The following is a 16,294-nucleotide window of genomic DNA, read 5'->3' as shown; positions in this document are numbered from 1 at the left end:
TGCAAGCAGCAATAGGGCTTAGCTGCCCATACATTCAAAGTTGCGTTAGAGCGAGAGCTGCAGCTGAGTGCGTTCCAGCGAGTGAGAAGCCCCCTGGGTCACCGGCCCAAGGCTGCGTAGGGCCTGGATAAGAGGCGTTAAGCCTTTTGGAATCTCTTATTCTAAGTATTTTAACTCTGGTAGTGCTCTCTATGGTCCTCTACCAAGGAAGCAGACTCCCCTAACACGGTGTTTGGAGGCTGCCAGTAGGCCAGTGGGGTGCCAGCGGGAATGGGGGGTCAGCTGCTTTCTTGGGTATCATCTTGTCTTTAAATTCATTCAGTTGCATGTTACGTGGTTCCTCAGATAATATGGAGGAGATTCTCTTCAATAATACATTGAACCAGCTCGAGAGCACCATGGCACCTTCGCAGCGGTATACAGATGGGAGAAACAGCGGATTACTTTAATGAACATCCGAGTATCGATGGAGTTAGGCATCAGCATTCATACTGCAGACCAAATTCACATCTTTTTGGGAAAACGGTGCCCAAGTAATTCAATATGTACCTGCTACTTTTGCTGCAGGTGCTACGGAGGCCCACCGGGCTACTGCGGCTCACGTGGTTCCCTCTGCTCGCCGGTCTGCTTCTGCTAGTGCTGGTCCCGCTGCTGCTTCTGCTCGCTATGTTCTTGCAGGGCTGTAAGTTGTTGACAGGAATTTGATACACAGTTTGTTATACATTCGTATAAGAAGTTAAATTTCATCACCGTGTAGCATCAGAGACCCGGGGGGTGTGTGCACAGTCTTCACGTGTTTGGGGCTGGGACGCGGTGGGTTCGTTGCGGAATGCTTGATGTTTACCGGTCCTTTTTGTTTGTTTTATTTGAAGAAAAATGCATTGAAAATGAAATATTTCGCCTGCGCCGTCCTGGCGCTCTTCTCGAGAGCGCTGGGATCGTCGGGATCGTCGCTTTCCCCCGAACGGGCACGTGCGGCTCCCGCCAGGATTCCACGTGAATCGGCGGATATTTTTTGGTTTTATCATGACCACACAGTGGGATCTGAGGAGTTTGTAAAGGAACTTGTCAAGAGTAGGCAAGGAGGTTTTCATGTTGCCTGCTTCGCGCTTAAAGGTATGTGTTTCGTTGCTGCTCTGGCTACTGCTTATCTCCTGCTGCGGTGCTTTTTCTCCCTCGCCGCCCCAGCATCACCCGCCGCGTATCGTGCCCTATCCGCTGCTGAAGGGGACGACGGTATCGACGGCTGCATGGGTGCCCAGCAGCAGCAGCAAGGGCAACAACAACAGCAACCGGAACAGCAGCAAGAGGACCAGCAGGACCAGGAGGAGGAGGGGGAGCAGCGTCAGGACCAAAAGCAGCTGCAACAGGACCAGGAGCGCCAACAGCGGCTGCTGCAGGAGCAGCAGCGGCAGCAGTACCTCATGCAGCAGGTGCGCCAGCAGATAGGGCTCCTGACTGTGACAGAAGAGGCGAAGAAGTTGTTGACAGAAGAGGAGGATAAGGCCGTGCAGGATGCGTTGTGTGTTGCCCAAGAACTGCTCAAACAGGCGAAAGACAAAGTAGCTGCTGTTACTGAGTTCAAAAAATCCCTAGAAGAAGATAACGCTGAGCTTCAGCGCCAGCTCGAAATGCTGCCCCCTGGAACCCCCCACCCGCCCAAAGTAATTCAGCTCGCTGCTGATATACAGTCTGACCTNAAATGCTGCCCCCTGGAACCCCCCACCCGCCCAAAGTAATTCAGCTCGCTGCTGATATACAGTCTGACCTTAGTTCGCTGCAGCAGTACAGAAAAGAAGCTTCAGAAGCAGTGGAGAAACTCTACGCTGTAGGCTGCAGCTCGAGTCAGCATGCCTGGACGCTGCTGCAACTAGCGGAACGTCGGGCGCTGCAGCAAGAGGCGCGGGAAGAGCCCATCCCGCTTGCTCCTGTCGCTGCAGTGGTAGCAGCAAACACAGTGCTGGGCTTCCCAGCACCCCCGTTAGTAGTACGGAGTGGGAAAGCGCAGGAGCAGCTTGACAAGATGGTGGAAACTATGCAGAGGGAAATTGCCACTTGGCTTAGGGTGCTTAAGCAGCCCACCCTTCTAAAGGGGACTCCACATGTGGTGCAGAAGCAGCTGACAGCAGCAGCATCAGCAGTTCTGAAAGCACGGCATATGGCAGCGGGGTTGCAAGAGCTGCAGATGCAGGAGAAGGCTCAGCAGCTGCGCACAGAGCTTGGCCAGGTTGAGATGCAGCTGCGTTCTGTGGAGCGGCGGCAGCAGGAGCAGGAGAAGGAAGAGCAGGAGAAGCAGCAGCGTCGCCGGCGTCAAATGCAGGAACAGGATGCCGTATTGGCTACGCTGGGGGATTCGGAGAAAGTAACCGCGCGTCTGAAAACTGCGGTTGACAGGGTTGCAGTCCTTCTTGACGCAGGACCCCTCCGAAGCGACAAACAGGTCGAGGAGGCGGAGGACCTTTACGAGGAGATCGGCGCTGCTCTGGGAGAGGCAGGAAGCCTTAATCGGGATCTGCTGAAGGGCACTAGGACAGGCGAACTGCTGGACGAAGCTGCAGGACTCGGCCGCTCCCAGATAGGGGCACTCCAAAAAGTTTTGCATAAGACGTGGGAACGATCTCTGCTACAACATGCAATGGATGTAACATTAGCCCTAAGAGATCTAACGGCTGCTCACGAGGAGATAGAGAGGGACTTGAAAAAGCCTGAAACAGCAGCTGCAGCAGCACGAGCAGCAGCAGCAGCAGCAGCAAAAGCAGCAGCTGGTGAGACTGTGAGAGCCCTCACTATTAAGGAGGAAGGCTTGTTGCACTGGCTAGAGAAGGTGCTGATTGTCCATCAGACGATGACAGTGAAGCACCAGCATATGGAGCGGCTACTCCACGCATACAACCCTGAACAACGCCTGCTGGACAAGTTGAAGCAGTTGGGGGACGCCCTGGAGGCCGCCCAAGCAGGAGTAGAACTCGCAACCCAAGCGATGCTGCGCTGGTGGCTCTTACCTCTCGACGAGGCAGCGGAAAATGAATCTAAGGCGAGGGAAGCCCTTAAGGAACTGCAGAATCAGCTGAAAGCGAAGAAGGAAGCTGGAGAGGAGTTGTCTGAAGAAGAAGAAGAGAAGCAAAGGGCTCTCCAGAAAGCCCTAGAGGATGCAAAAACGAAGAAGCTAAGCGCAGCAATGAAGGTTGCAGCTGGGGATATTGCATTCAGAAAAATGGGTATGCCCCAACCGGTGCAAGATATGTTGCAGTTCGCCTTGCCTGTTGCAAGGGCCCCTCTTGCAGCGGGTTCTGTTTTTGCTCCTGACTTCCGGCCTGTAGCAGAACACGTTAATCTAAAGGTAACATTGCCTAGATTAAAGTTCCTATTCATCTCATCAACATCCCCTCCCAGCGAGGTCCCAGTGGCTCAACGTGCGCGGCCACCTGCTGGTGCTGATGATGGTGGCGCTGCTGCATCCACCCGTGGACTTAGTACTTTACAGAGGAGAGTGAAGGCAGTGGTCGACGAAGATGAAAAGGACCCTTTGGGCTCTGTCTCTTCTCTGCTGAGTACGCTAGGGAATCCGCCGATCGATGAAGGCGCCTCTTTGATGGAGTTTGCGTATACAACTGACCCTTTCGAGGAGGTGCAGATGCCGGAAGGCGCTGCAGCACCACCATCAGCAGACGCAGCAACAGCAGTAGGTGCTGATCGCGGCGGCAAGCCGTCGAAAGGAAAGAGCTCAAAGCGCAGAGAAGGCTCGTTTCGCGTATCTCTGTCGCGTAAACCATCGAAGAAGAGCGATCCTGCAGCATCAGCAGTAGCAGAAGCGGGAGGGAAGGGGGCAGATGAATCTGAAGAGCCCAAGGCAGGGAAAGGCTCTAGGCGGCCGCGTCATCGGAGGTGGAAGACTCAAGCTGGGGTGGAGTGGGATCCAAAAGAAGAACCGCGAGGAGGCGGAGGTACCCTCCCAAGGCACTGGTCTCTAAGAGGAACTAGTGACAGACAAGCAGTGGAAGAAGCGTTGCTTAAATCAAGAAGCTTAGATTCTAGATTAACACAGACTCTGCCTGCCTCTCCAGGCAAGCAAAAACGACGAAGCCTTCTCGGCAAGGCGTTCTCCATGTTCACCCTCAGACGTTCAACGGGAAGCATATCCCAAAGCTTACAAGAAGCAGCAGATGCAGCTGAAGAAGTAGAAAGAATAGGAGTGTCAACACTACCAACAACAGCACGGGGAACAGCAGCAGAAACGTCTTTGCAAACGTCAACAGGAGACGTAACAGGAGCAGGAGAAGCAGCCGCAGGCCTCAGCGATACGGGGGTACTGCCGCAGCGATGGACAGAGGAAGGGGAGTCTCTACAGCCAGTGGGGCACAGTGAAGCAAAAAGCAGCGGAAAGAAGGGAAAGGAGTCGAAGAAGATGCCAAAACGGGGCAAATCAGAAGGTGGAGACAAAAGCACCTGAGGTGATGTCGGGCTCAGCACCAGCAGAAGCAGCAGCAACAGCAGTACAACCACCAGCAGGTAGCAGCCCACGCTTTTTGTTGTGGGAGGGCGTGTTCTGCACTATGAGCAGTCCATAGTTCTCGTGATAGACGTTCTTCTGCCCTTGACCTAGAACTTGGATGAAGACTAGGGATTAGGTTGCTTGCCAGCTAGATAGATAGCAAGCCATCTAGCTAGCCAGCTCTGTTGCTTGCTGAGTATACGTGTTTGATTGAATTAGCGAAGGACGTAGCCAGCTACCAGCATACGTTGGGTTGGCGTATCCTAATGCTTGCAGCCAGTTGCTTCTTCGCACTACATTTTTCTTCGAAGCAGCAGCAGCAGCCGCTGCTGCAGCACCAGCTGCGGCAGCGGCTGCAGCATCTCTTGACACTGCCTTTGGCCTACAAGAGATCGCTGTATAAAGGTTTTTTNTTTTTTGCAGCAATGTTATCGCATCTGCAGAAGCAGGACGGATTACCAACACCTCTGTTGTATTTTCGCAGCAGATACAACGGTAGTTTTCTCAGCTTAGTCGACTTCTATCCCTGGAGTGTTTGGAACCCGCGATAGTGTATTTAGAAAGTTGAAAACCCCACAAGTCCAGCATGCAATAAAAGGGTAGCTGCAATGTTCCGTGTTCATGGAATGTCTGCAGCAAAAACAAAAGGTACTACTACGCACCACTGTGCATTCGCCCAGCACGTTTTGAGGTGTAGGAGTATGTGTAAGGCTATTCACGCCTGTGTATGTCAGCTGGAATCCAATTATACAACTGATCTTCCATGCATCGCCAGTCTATAGAGAGTTACAGATCAACATTTTGCATTTCAAATAAGTGTGCGTGCAGCCATTGACAGAGGAAGGTTTGAAGCGCTGGTTGCAGCAAATGAAAACCTGATAGCCTTGGCAACCAGAGCCGAACCCTGAAGGAGTGCAAAGCATATTAAGCCGGAATGATCCAACATGAAGGAACTGAAGACACAGTGAATATTCGAGGACAAAATTGGTTGTGAGTGCGAGCTGCTGCATTCGTGGGCCTGTATCAAGGGAGAGAAACGAGAGGGTATCTCAATGTGCACATATTGAGTCGATATATGAGGACGTAATTGCCAGAACATGTAAGAAAATTGGTAGACGTATCGCACTGGGAATGCAGCTCCCCATGATATGTTTGACGTCGTACGTTCGTTTGTGGGAACACATGGAGGACATTCTTCACCTGCTGTGGTAGCAGACGTTATACACGAAACAGGCATTTTCTGCTTTCCATTTTTATTCTTTCGCTTCTTACCTGGGGAGCGGTTTTCGATGCGCCGCTCTCTCAATCAATTCTTCTGTCGCACTGTTTTTAACAAGGGCTATTCTAGTGTGCAATACATTTATAACGATGTGGAACAATATAAGCCATATTTCGTTTGATATGTATGTGATATTTGCCCTGATCCACTTATTTTCCTCCTCTCCACCCCGTGTTAGTTTCAAGCCCGCATACCCCGTCAGCCCCGGTTGAACTGGACGCCCCCTCTGCATCAGGGCGAGAACGCGTGAGAGGCCCCGGAGGAATGCCAACTTCGGAGGATTCTCAGAGCATGTTTGGTTCTAAACTCTAAACCCTAAACTAATACATTACGTATACAATTGCGAAAAGATACTACCGCACGCCTACAGTTTACTGTGGAGATCCAGTGGTCCTCCGGGATTTGAGTTCTAATCAGACCTGCAACAACGAACCAGGCTGCAAGTTTAATTTCATAATGCAGCACTTAAAGACCAGGAAACATACACCTCTAAGCCCAGCCGTATCACATTGGCTCATGACACTCAAAAGGACGCCACCGCAGCCCGATACTTCCCAGGGGAGGTGACCAGCTCTAGTAGCAGAGCACCGCATAACGCGACCGAATTGAACTCTTCTTTCGGGGAGAGCGAAGCTCACGTATACTAATATGAACGTATAAATTAGTGAACGGTTGAATATCAGTCATTCGATGGCGGAAGCAGTCAAGGAATGCTACAACCCCCAACCTGACTGGCCCGTGCACCAGGCCACCAACGGGTAAACAAAACAGACGCAGACAAGCAGCAGGCGCTTGCGCATCAGGATATTAAAATCGTAACAAAATTAGCCGATTTAAAAGAGCAAACTTTGAGAGCGCGATATTCATTTCGCCTCGAGTCGACAAGTATGGGGGGCCAACTCAGGAATTGCACAGGGTGTTGCCAGAGGCAACAGAAAGATGCAAGGAAGAACCTGCACTACTCCATGTATTAAGAGTGGTTCATGCATTATTACTATCAATTGTAGAGCATAAATTCCATTCTTTTTGCCGTGGCAATCTACGTTCAGGCGCACTTGCTCGGAACCGCCTAAGCAATACAGGTGGCCCATCATCTCGAGCGCCGATCTCTCGAGCCTGCACGCAGCACCGTCCCCAGTGTCTTGTCGGTACCAAGCACTAGCGCATTTAAAGAGCTTGCTCTGAACACTCACTACTTCCCCTTTTTATCTTCAGCTCGTTTTGGAGGCGTTTGGACTGCATCCCGCAGGATCACAAGATGATTCCTGCTGCTGCTTTTGCTGCTGCTGCAGCGTATCTGACCATCTCACTGGCAGAGGGCGCCCGTGCAGCCGATCTGCTTGGCCAGAAAGTTTCTTACATACCCCCTGTTGAACACAGAGCTGGAAATGAAGAAATACGACAAAAAATCCCGCTGACACCACTCAAAGCCTCTAATCAAATCCGCCCCGTGCTGGGGGCTGCGCTTCTCGTGGCGCTATCCGTGGGGTTGTACCTGCTTTTGAGGTCCGCTCATGGCCTTGCCTTTTTCAAGAAGGGAGCTGAAAAAGATAAAGAATTGGACGAAGCTGAATGGGACATGGTCGAGGACGTACAAACTGGTGGTGGTAGGAGTAAGGATGAGGGAGGAAAAGGGTCTGGTGCCGGTCGTCGGGGACCTCGAACCGATGCTGAAGGGAGTCTCGCGGGTACCACCCGACGTCCATCAATCAAGTACCCACCAGCCGATGATCCGGTTACTCTGGGGCCAGAAAAGGTGGACTCCAGAATCCGCAAGATGGAACAGGTGCTCCAGTGGATTCACGAAGGTGACGATGACTCTGGACATGGCCTTGACAGCACAGGTGAGGCTCTTCCGCATCGCCTGCGCCAGGCATACGGCCTCCGCCAGAAAAACAAAAACGCCGACTTCGAACCGTCCGTCCCTGCAGACCGCATTTCGAAGTTCCGGGAACTCGTTGAACGTATTGAGGAGATGCTGGATCAATACTATGGTGATAGCGGGTGAGTGTATATTTGTAGAAATTGTCTTTTGTTTTACTGATACTAGAAACGGCCACCAATTAATTAGTGCTTGACAGTCCTCTAGTTGTTGGAGCGAGGTTTGCACTGAACGGTTGCCGGATTTCGGGACAATGCAGGCACAACAGTTGGATTTGGCTGATCAGTGAGTGGCGTGTCGTTCTGTTCTTTGCTGTGTTTGACCTGCGCGGGTGTACAGGTAGGGTGGGAGCAAGTAAATAACTAGAGGGGAAGACAAGTTGTTAAGGTCGACGGCGCTGCACTGTTGGGGCCAATAGCTGAAGTCCCTGCAGGGCGGCCGGTGGAGATAATAGCAGGGCATGTTTGCACGAAACCGAAAAAAGTTGTGCAATCGTATTTTAGCCATAATGGGTTTTTATTTCCCAAAGACGAGTTGAGTTGGGAGTGCGGTGCCGCACCAGGCATGCCCCGTGATGCTGGCAGAGGTTCCTCAGGGTCCTAAATGTAGTTGAAAGCATTTGCGAATGCATCTAAGACAGCGCAGGTAGTGTCCGTGGCAGGAGGGAGCCTCGCCTCCTAAGAAATGCTCTGCAGTGGGTCTTCGACCTCTCAATTCTGTCGCAAACAGTTTGGAGGGTATTTCTTCAATCATGATGATGATCCAATATTTTTTTCCTCAAGGGGCAGCTCTGAACAACAGCATGCAGCGATGCAATTCCCCGTAATGGTTTCTCAGGAGAGTGCACATATTTGTAGTTGTTTCACGGCGAAACTTTGGCAGTTGCTTCATCGGCATTTTGCCCGTAGTGAAAGGCAGTAGCACTGGCGCCAGCACCAGCAGGTAGAAAGCATTTGAATCCACTTCCTGTGTTGGTGATACATTTAATTCGACGAGTTCATACAATGCACCACTAAAACATGAAACTGCTGCAGGCTTCCATTTCGCTGTGTAGGTTCCACTCCCTGTATTGATGTTACATTTAATTCGACGAGTTCATACAATGCACTACTAAGACATGAAACTGCCGCAAGCTTCCCCTTCGCTGCATAGGTTCCACTCCCTGCATTGATGTTACATTTAATTTGACGAGTTCATACAATGCACGACTACAGCATGAAACTTCTGCACGCTTCGACTTGGCGGTGTAGGTTCCCGGGTCCTTCGGGTTTGGGGAGCCGGTCAGGCTTGCAGAAGTGAGCGAGGTTTCAGCCCCAGTTGAGGCCTTTACAATGCAGCATCTATAGGTCTAGAAGGGTACACCCCTCAGGTGACCTGCAGCGCAAACGCTGAAGCCATCAAAGTACCCGAGACGGGCAGCCCGTTACTTTGAGGGATGGTGGCCTGCTCCAGCCACGAAGCACTTCAGAGAGCAAACCAATTTAATGTCTTTGCTGGTATCGGCGACGTAGTTACAAGTATGCGCATAAACCTCAACATACATGTTGAGAACGATCGACTCCAGGGCGGAGACAAACAAACAGAACGGGCACGCAATTGATGACAGGCCACATGTCAGCAACTGGCAGCCCGACAAAAGCAACAAAAATGGACAACCCACAGGTTCCTTTCCATCAGGATATAAACGACCACACAAACGAGGCAGCTTAAAAGAGCCAAATGAATACGATGCTCATTTCGCCGGGAGTCGACACAACGGAATCGCCGATATTGGTGCATGGAGAGTTGCCAGCCTACAAAAGCAAGGGCCCTCCAACAGAACAAATAACCTCAATATCGTAACAAAAACATCATATTAAAAATTTTAGGACTACTATTCTCATTTCGCTGCATGCTGAGGTGACCCGGGGGTCAGGTCTCGTTGCTCGGAGTGAAGGTATGCCTCGTGCACGAAAGAAGCTATTCAATGCAAGGAAGAGTCTTCATTAATTCATGTATTGCGGAAAATGCATGCATTAACAATACAATACGGATTGACCCCAAACCTACTCTTTTTACCAATAGGCGAAGCTGACGTTCGTGCTTGCCCGTCGATTGAGCATCCGCTCTGCGGAGATTCTGAAACAGTCTCGAGTGTCTTTGCCACCGGACAGCATCATCACATTTCTTAAGAGAAGATGCACTTCTCGTTCATTCATATCTATTTACATTTTGTTTACGACAAGTTTGGGAAGTATTCCGCAGGGCCAGAGAATGTTGTGATCCTTGGCTGTCGCTGCCGGGGCAGCGGATCTAACCATCTCAGGACCGCACACCAGTGCTACCGATTTTCATGGCTACCGAAGTTCTTCCATCTCCACACATGGACATAGTGTTGAAACTGGTGAAGTCCAACAACATATCCCACCGAAACAGCTGGAAGTAGCTTTTCTGCAATCCTCGCTACCCTCGGCGTTGGGTTTCTTGTAGCCGTCTTTGTGGGGTTGCTGCGGCTACTGAGGAACATTGGCCCTTTTACCTCCCGCCGGAAAAATGTAGAAGGGGCCGCTGAAGGAGAGGTACCCGGTAGTGTAGGACGTGCGAAGAGCCCTCAGCCCCTAATATTCCCTCGCCAACGATCTAACCCCCCCGTCATTTTGGAGCCAGAAGAGGTGCAATCCAGGATCAACTGGATTGAGCAGTCTCTCCGGTGGATGAACGAGGCCAAGCAGTCATAGTGTTGTTGATAGCAAGGGTGAAAGCCTTGGGCATTGGCTGCGTCATGGAGTCAGTTCGCACGCGGAGAGCAAATACGCTAGAGCGTCTGCCCCCGAAGACATGGTTGGGAAGTTCAAGGAGCTCTTTGCGGCTAATGAGAAGCTCCTCCGCCGCCACGCTTGGCTCCCGTGAGTGTTCATTTGCAGAAGTCCTGTTCTGTGAAAGTGCGTGTGATTAGCGGGGACTATGCTTGACATTGCTAAGCTGGGTTTGCACTAAACTTGTTGGACTTAGGGAGAGTGTATGCGCAGACGTCGAATTTGTCCGACCAACGAAGGATGCCTCAATAAGTTCTCTGCTCTGTTTACTTGTTCGCAAGGAGGATTGACAAGAGTGAAGACTAGACTAGATGGAAAACGCTACACTGTTTGGGCGAGCTGAGAGCTGGAGAGCTGCAGAAGCCCCCGCAGGGAGTCTGAGTGGTGGCGGTAGAAGGGCATCGCTGCAAGGATCCGATTAAGGGGACACAAGGATGTTGGAGTTACAGCTCTACGTATTTTTGAAGGATCAGTTGAGTAGGGAATTCGGTATGGCAATAGACTTGCGCGGTGGAGCCTGTGGAGGGACTGCAGGGTTTTTAACGATAGTTGAATTGAGTGCATGCAATTGACAGCGCAGATACTTTCTGGCGATAACTGCCATTGGGACGCTTTATCGGCGGCCCGGTTTTTTTTTTCAAAACATTTTTGGAGGTTATTGCTTGAATGCGGCGATGTTCCAGTATACCTTCGGCGGGGGTCCAGTTTAGACTGCCAGCATGCTGCACCGCTATACCCTCGCTAGCGCCGTAGAGCATATTGCAGAACACTGCATATGCTTCACGGGGGCTCCGTCGTTTGTAAAGTACTAGAACAGTTAATCACTTTTGCCCGTGATTCTCGGCCGGGATGGAGGGGGCGGTCACTAGCGAATAACCAATGTCAGGAGGCGATACGCTTACGCTACGGTTGCCATTGCGTTGGCCTTCTAACATTCCTCCTTGACCCGTCGTCGTTCTTGCTTCAGTCTTCTCGGCTTCACCCCTTAAAAGTTGTAGCTTGGAATTTGTCGCTATGTTGAGACGGGAAACTTTTGGCACTGTTCAAATGGTAAGCAGCTGGAGGTTCTGACGATGCGTCCTGAAAACAATGAGCTTTGCCATCACTTGCTTATAGGGTAAACTGACGCTGGTGTCCCCGCTGATGCATCTAGGGATATCGTCGTAGACATTGAGGCCTCATGCCATCAATAGGGCATACCTTGATGCTTCCCCTCATCAGCTCTCCTACTTATGTAGTATTGGCGTAAGGATGGGGGCAGAACAGGTGTGAAGGACCTGCTAAAGCGTGATGGCGTGATGTGCTATTGACTGCCTGACGTTTAATAGTGGGCCACAGAATCAGTGGTTGCACCAAAGTTGGGTTGGGTATGCCTGTATCTCAGGTAGCCGTGCATAAGAGTTCTGCAGCTCATGGGCGGTGTAGCGTTGTCTGCCCCAAGTTCGCACAGGAACATTCACTTGGCCTTCTTAGTGTGCTTGCAAGCAAATACTAATGCTCAGAAATTCTCTACAGAGATAATGCATACAGAAAAGAAAGCGTAGGTTTGCCTGCATGTGATGATGTACGGCATTAGTTGCAGCCGGCATTTCCGCGACTCATGCCAGGCTACTAACCCTGACACGCTGCGCCAAGGAAGCCTGGAGAGACTGGAGGGAGATCAGCTGCTTCCAGGGAACTTCATCTTTTTATCGTCTGGCTTTACTGCAGCTTGTACTGGTCCTCAAATCAGGCTGAGGCAGCACCGTATTTTGCATCCGGGGAGGTGCAAGCAACAAGCCCCACTCCTTGCAGGGCATGCTATTTTGTAGCAGGAAAAAAATAGAAAAAGCCATTAAGCATTTTCCTAGCTGCACCCATGCCTTTCGCCCTTCCATTATGGAGATGGATCATGATCGGGTGGAGAGGCAACTCATGATGGGGGGCGTCTACGAGCGCAACGAAGCTCGACTTCGACGTCCTCTCCCTTGTAAAGTGCATTTACACAAAGGTAAGTTCAGGAAAAATGTCTTTCCTTTGCCGGCTAACCAGATATGAAGGGTGGCGTGATGGCGAAGCAATAGGAGTATCTTGGTTCCCTCGACGTATACCCCCGTTTCCAAAACTTACCGGAATATCTACAACTGCCATTGGCATCTTACATTCTAGAAGAAAACACACGACGAAAATTCCTGCATCTAGGCTTCCGCTCCGCCGGAGCGCATCCGATGCATTAAACCCCTCCAAGATGCGCTGCGATCCAGGCTTATCCCCAGGCCTGCAAGGGAACTGGATACGGTACGACTGAGAAAAGTTGAGAGAATGAAGCTGCCGATAGAGCTATTCATCGGAGAATTCCAATGCTCAGCCCGGAGCTGCGGTATAATTGATTCATAGCACCCTAGTTACCGGGTGAAGGGGAGTCGGTGACCGGTTGTGCAGCAAACGGGAATTAAGGGTGAAAGCCCCTTGATGTAGCTGGGAAGGCGGACTGCCTTCGCATAAAAAAGGAGGGAAACGGCACGAATGCTGCCCTAGCTGAAATTAAAGGAAGCGGGCTTGGAAACGACCCAGATTGAGGGCTATATATATTGGGGCTAGCAATGCCAGAGCAGATCAGAAGGGGATGAGAAAAGCAGCCAACAGGAGCAAGTGAATTCTGCACCTATAAAGCCCTAAAGATGTAACGAGCGGCTTATCTGCTTCTTCTAAAGGACTTGAGAGGAAGGCAGTGCACCCTAACTGTCTATTCAGTGGCCCACTGTCTGGAACTATGTTTCGCGGAAAGCAGGGAACAGGAAACTATCAGAGTAAAATATCACCTTAAATCCGAATTTAGTCATCTTGCCATAACTCAAGACTTCTACGTTTGAGCAGTTGTAGGTGGCGGCCGATGAGCAGGGAGATAAGGGTACCTGCACGCCGAATTTAGTGGAGTTGAGAGGCACTTCACCAGCATAGAGGACAGCAACGCTAGAGAAACGACCGACGAGGACGGCGGGAATCGTACTGCAAGGCGTAGAGGGAGCAACGGGGATTGTGGTGAGGATTCGGCTGCTGGACGGAGACCGGACATGGGCTGGGGTCAGCGGCGGATTCTGGTGACCTCCAGATATTCACAAAGTGCATGTCGTGTGGGTCAACCCATGCGATGGGGCGGATGCCTGCATGCAGGATGACGCCTTTTGGGCTGGAAGAGACAGAGCGATGCGAGGTAGCGGGAACAGGGTAGACCGGGTGGTGGGACAAAGCTTCTGTCACTTTACTGCCAACGCTGAGAGGTATGGACTCGTCAGTTGTTGGAACTCTCCAAGGAAGTGTATACATCGGGCTGTTCGCCCGCATGGGCAGTTGCAAACTTTGAACCGCTGCACGTGGGCCAGCACTTGGTGGTCAGTGGAGGCGGGATGAGCGGTTTGGGCGCTTCTATTTCTTGAGAGCTGAAACTGGGGCGAGGACCACAAGGCCATGGGTCGAGCACTTCTGCTGGACTGTCGTGTCGCCTGACTGGCAAACCCGACGATTTTACTGTCCTGTTCAATGAATGCCTCAATTATGTGCCCCGAAGCCTCTGCGTATAACTTATAGGGCTTCGTGTGAAGAAGCACCAGTAACAGCCTGAAATCGAGGAGGAGCTGCTTGAGAGCCTTGACTACTTGTCTCTGTTCCTCACCCCAGAAAAATGGGGCTTTGGGACAGGTGGACTGCACTAAAGGTCTGGCCAATACCGTAGGAACTCCGAACCGATAGACATTCGAGATTGGTTAATGGCGCCCAGGAAGTGTCGGACCTGAGCTACTTTGGTGAGGACCTCTGGCCGCATCGGTATTGCTTTGAGCTTTTACCAGCTCCTGGTTTAATCCCGTCTGCCCCGTATATGTGACCTAGGTACGTGAGCTCCTGCTTCGCGAAGTTGCCCTTGCGGAACTTGGGGTAAAACTGGTTACGTAGGAGAACGTCGAAAATTTGATGGAGCCTAGTGAGGGGAGAATGGAGATCGGGCGAGTAAATAAGAACCTCATCGAGCTAGGCAGTGATGCCCTGCACTGCCCAGATTGCAAGTAAGTGTTAATGCATGCCTGGACTGCGGGTGGTGCAACCCTAAGGCAGAAGGGCAAGTCGCGCCCCTCCTAACATCAAGGGGCGTCTGGACGGGGGGTAGAGCGAAATCAGGGGTCACACTCAAAGCGTTTAGCTGCTCTGTAGTTAACGACCGTGCGCATTTGTTTTCCTCCCGAGACATCGTCAAGCTTATCAACCATAAATGTGGGGGAACAACGGCTTCTATCTAACGGAACTAATACAACGAGCGCATTGTAGCGCCGTAGCACTACAGTACTACACCGAGGCTTGACAGGCCGTGTCCACCGGGCTTTCCGTGTAGTGTGGCGCATTACAATGCGGTTGCAGTACGAATTGTCTTCGAGAAACAGCGGCAGCATTAGTCAGCAATGCATGATTTACAGTATCGTCTACCATATGAACGCGAGACGCGAGCAACACATTAGTTCGCGCTGCCGAAAACAGAATAGCTCCGCAACTCTATTGACTATAGGTAGTTCCACAGGCATCGCAGGGACAGGCGACTCACCCAGAGAACTGCTCCGCGTGAGGCTACCTGACGAATGCGAGCAAAGTCTTGCACCCATCACGAGGAGAGCTTCCATTGAAGGATGCAGCTGGTAGTTAGCTCCAACGGACTCCAAGCTGGCCTAGTGTCACGAGTATTCTGAATGCTGGGTTTTCTATCCATGGTCGGAGTTCTCCCTCCAATGGGAAGAATTCAACTATCTCATTGTGGTGCGTGAGCACTACAGGCAGATGACTGACCCGGTGTAGCGCCTGTGCAATACGATGTGTTAGATGCGTTTTATTCTTTATTCTAAGGGTAGACTATGAATATAATATTCGATTTAGAGGCACTCGGATAGAAAATGCGATAAGTTGTTATAGCGGACGATAACGCGGATCCTTCAGCTGGAGCTATTAGTATAGTGTTTGCACTAGGCAACTGGAGATCCTCAGACCTAGGGGATATGAACACGACCCTGGGCTCTGCTCAGGAGGCCCTGTGAACTGGTTTCAGAAATTTCTTGCTCATGAACTCTTGGGGTTTTTATACCTAAACTCGATTGTTAGTATTTTTATTCATCGCACCTTGTTGAGGTGAAATGCCTTCGCTTTTGGTCTTCTTTTTTGTGTCTTCGCATTTCACTGCGGCCTGACTAAATAAAATTATATTTTTAAATATATATAATTATATTTTTTATTAAATAAAATTATATTTTTAAGCATATATAATTATATTTTTTGTTTAGTTGGGCCGCCCTGGAGTTGAACCAGGCACCTCGTTCCTATTGGATCTCGTATATTTGGTACTATTCCTAAATGTTTTAAAAAAAAAAGCTCTATTTTGAAAACCAATATATTTTATGCTACTTTACTAGTTCATTTTCATTGTACTCATCTTAAATGATTTTTCCATGTGGTTCTTTTGGTTTTAAAAATAGAAAAAAGAAACTCCTTTTGCATGTAGTATTTTAGCTAATAAAAGTTCTTTATATGCATTACAACATGGAGATATATTTTTGTTTTATTTAAAAAGTTATTCATAATTTTTTATATTTTTTATTTTCATTTAATTTCATTTATATTTAGGAGGTTAGCGTAGAAGCAGTTATCCTTTAAAGAGTGCGTAATAGCTCGCTGATACCTCACGCTATAAACATAAGCTGCTAGTGGCTGGCTGTTTCTGTTGGACGATTCCATCTAGTTAGTTGTTCTTATTTGGTAATTTGAGTAAACGGAGCGATAAATATTCCAGTTGGAAATTATATGCTAAACTATATATATATATATATATATAT

The 16,294-nt window shown here is 50.1% G+C and overlaps 2 protein-coding genes across 2 annotated transcripts; both read left to right on the top strand.

Moving 5' to 3' along the window:
* Positions 1–1,118: 1,118 nt before the first annotated feature.
* Positions 1,119–4,450, top strand: EMH_0018840 (uncharacterized protein; the record flags this gene model as incomplete). Its single annotated transcript, XM_038022937.1, has 2 exons — positions 1,119–1,664; positions 1,763–4,450. 2 exons carry the CDS (start codon positions 1,119–1,121, stop codon positions 4,448–4,450), a joined length of 3,234 nt encoding a protein of 1,077 aa, XP_037878791.1.
* Positions 4,451–6,461: 2,011 nt separating this feature from the next.
* Positions 6,462–7,779, top strand: EMH_0018830 (uncharacterized protein; the record flags this gene model as incomplete). The annotated part of the gene is made up of 2 exons (XM_038022936.1): positions 6,462–6,529; positions 6,987–7,779. The coding sequence occupies 2 exons, from the start codon at positions 6,462–6,464 to the stop codon at positions 7,777–7,779; spliced, it is 861 nt and encodes a 286-aa protein (XP_037878790.1).
* Positions 7,780–16,294: the final 8,515 nt, after the last annotated feature.

This window comes from Eimeria mitis, genomic scaffold (genome assembly GCF_000499745.2).
Source record: "Eimeria mitis Houghton genomic scaffold, Emh_scaff654, whole genome shotgun sequence".
In the NCBI taxonomy this organism is placed as follows: Eukaryota; Apicomplexa; class Conoidasida; order Eucoccidiorida; family Eimeriidae; genus Eimeria; species Eimeria mitis.
The sequence above is the reverse complement of the archived record's forward strand: the minus strand, read 5'-3'. Positions and strand labels throughout refer to the sequence as shown.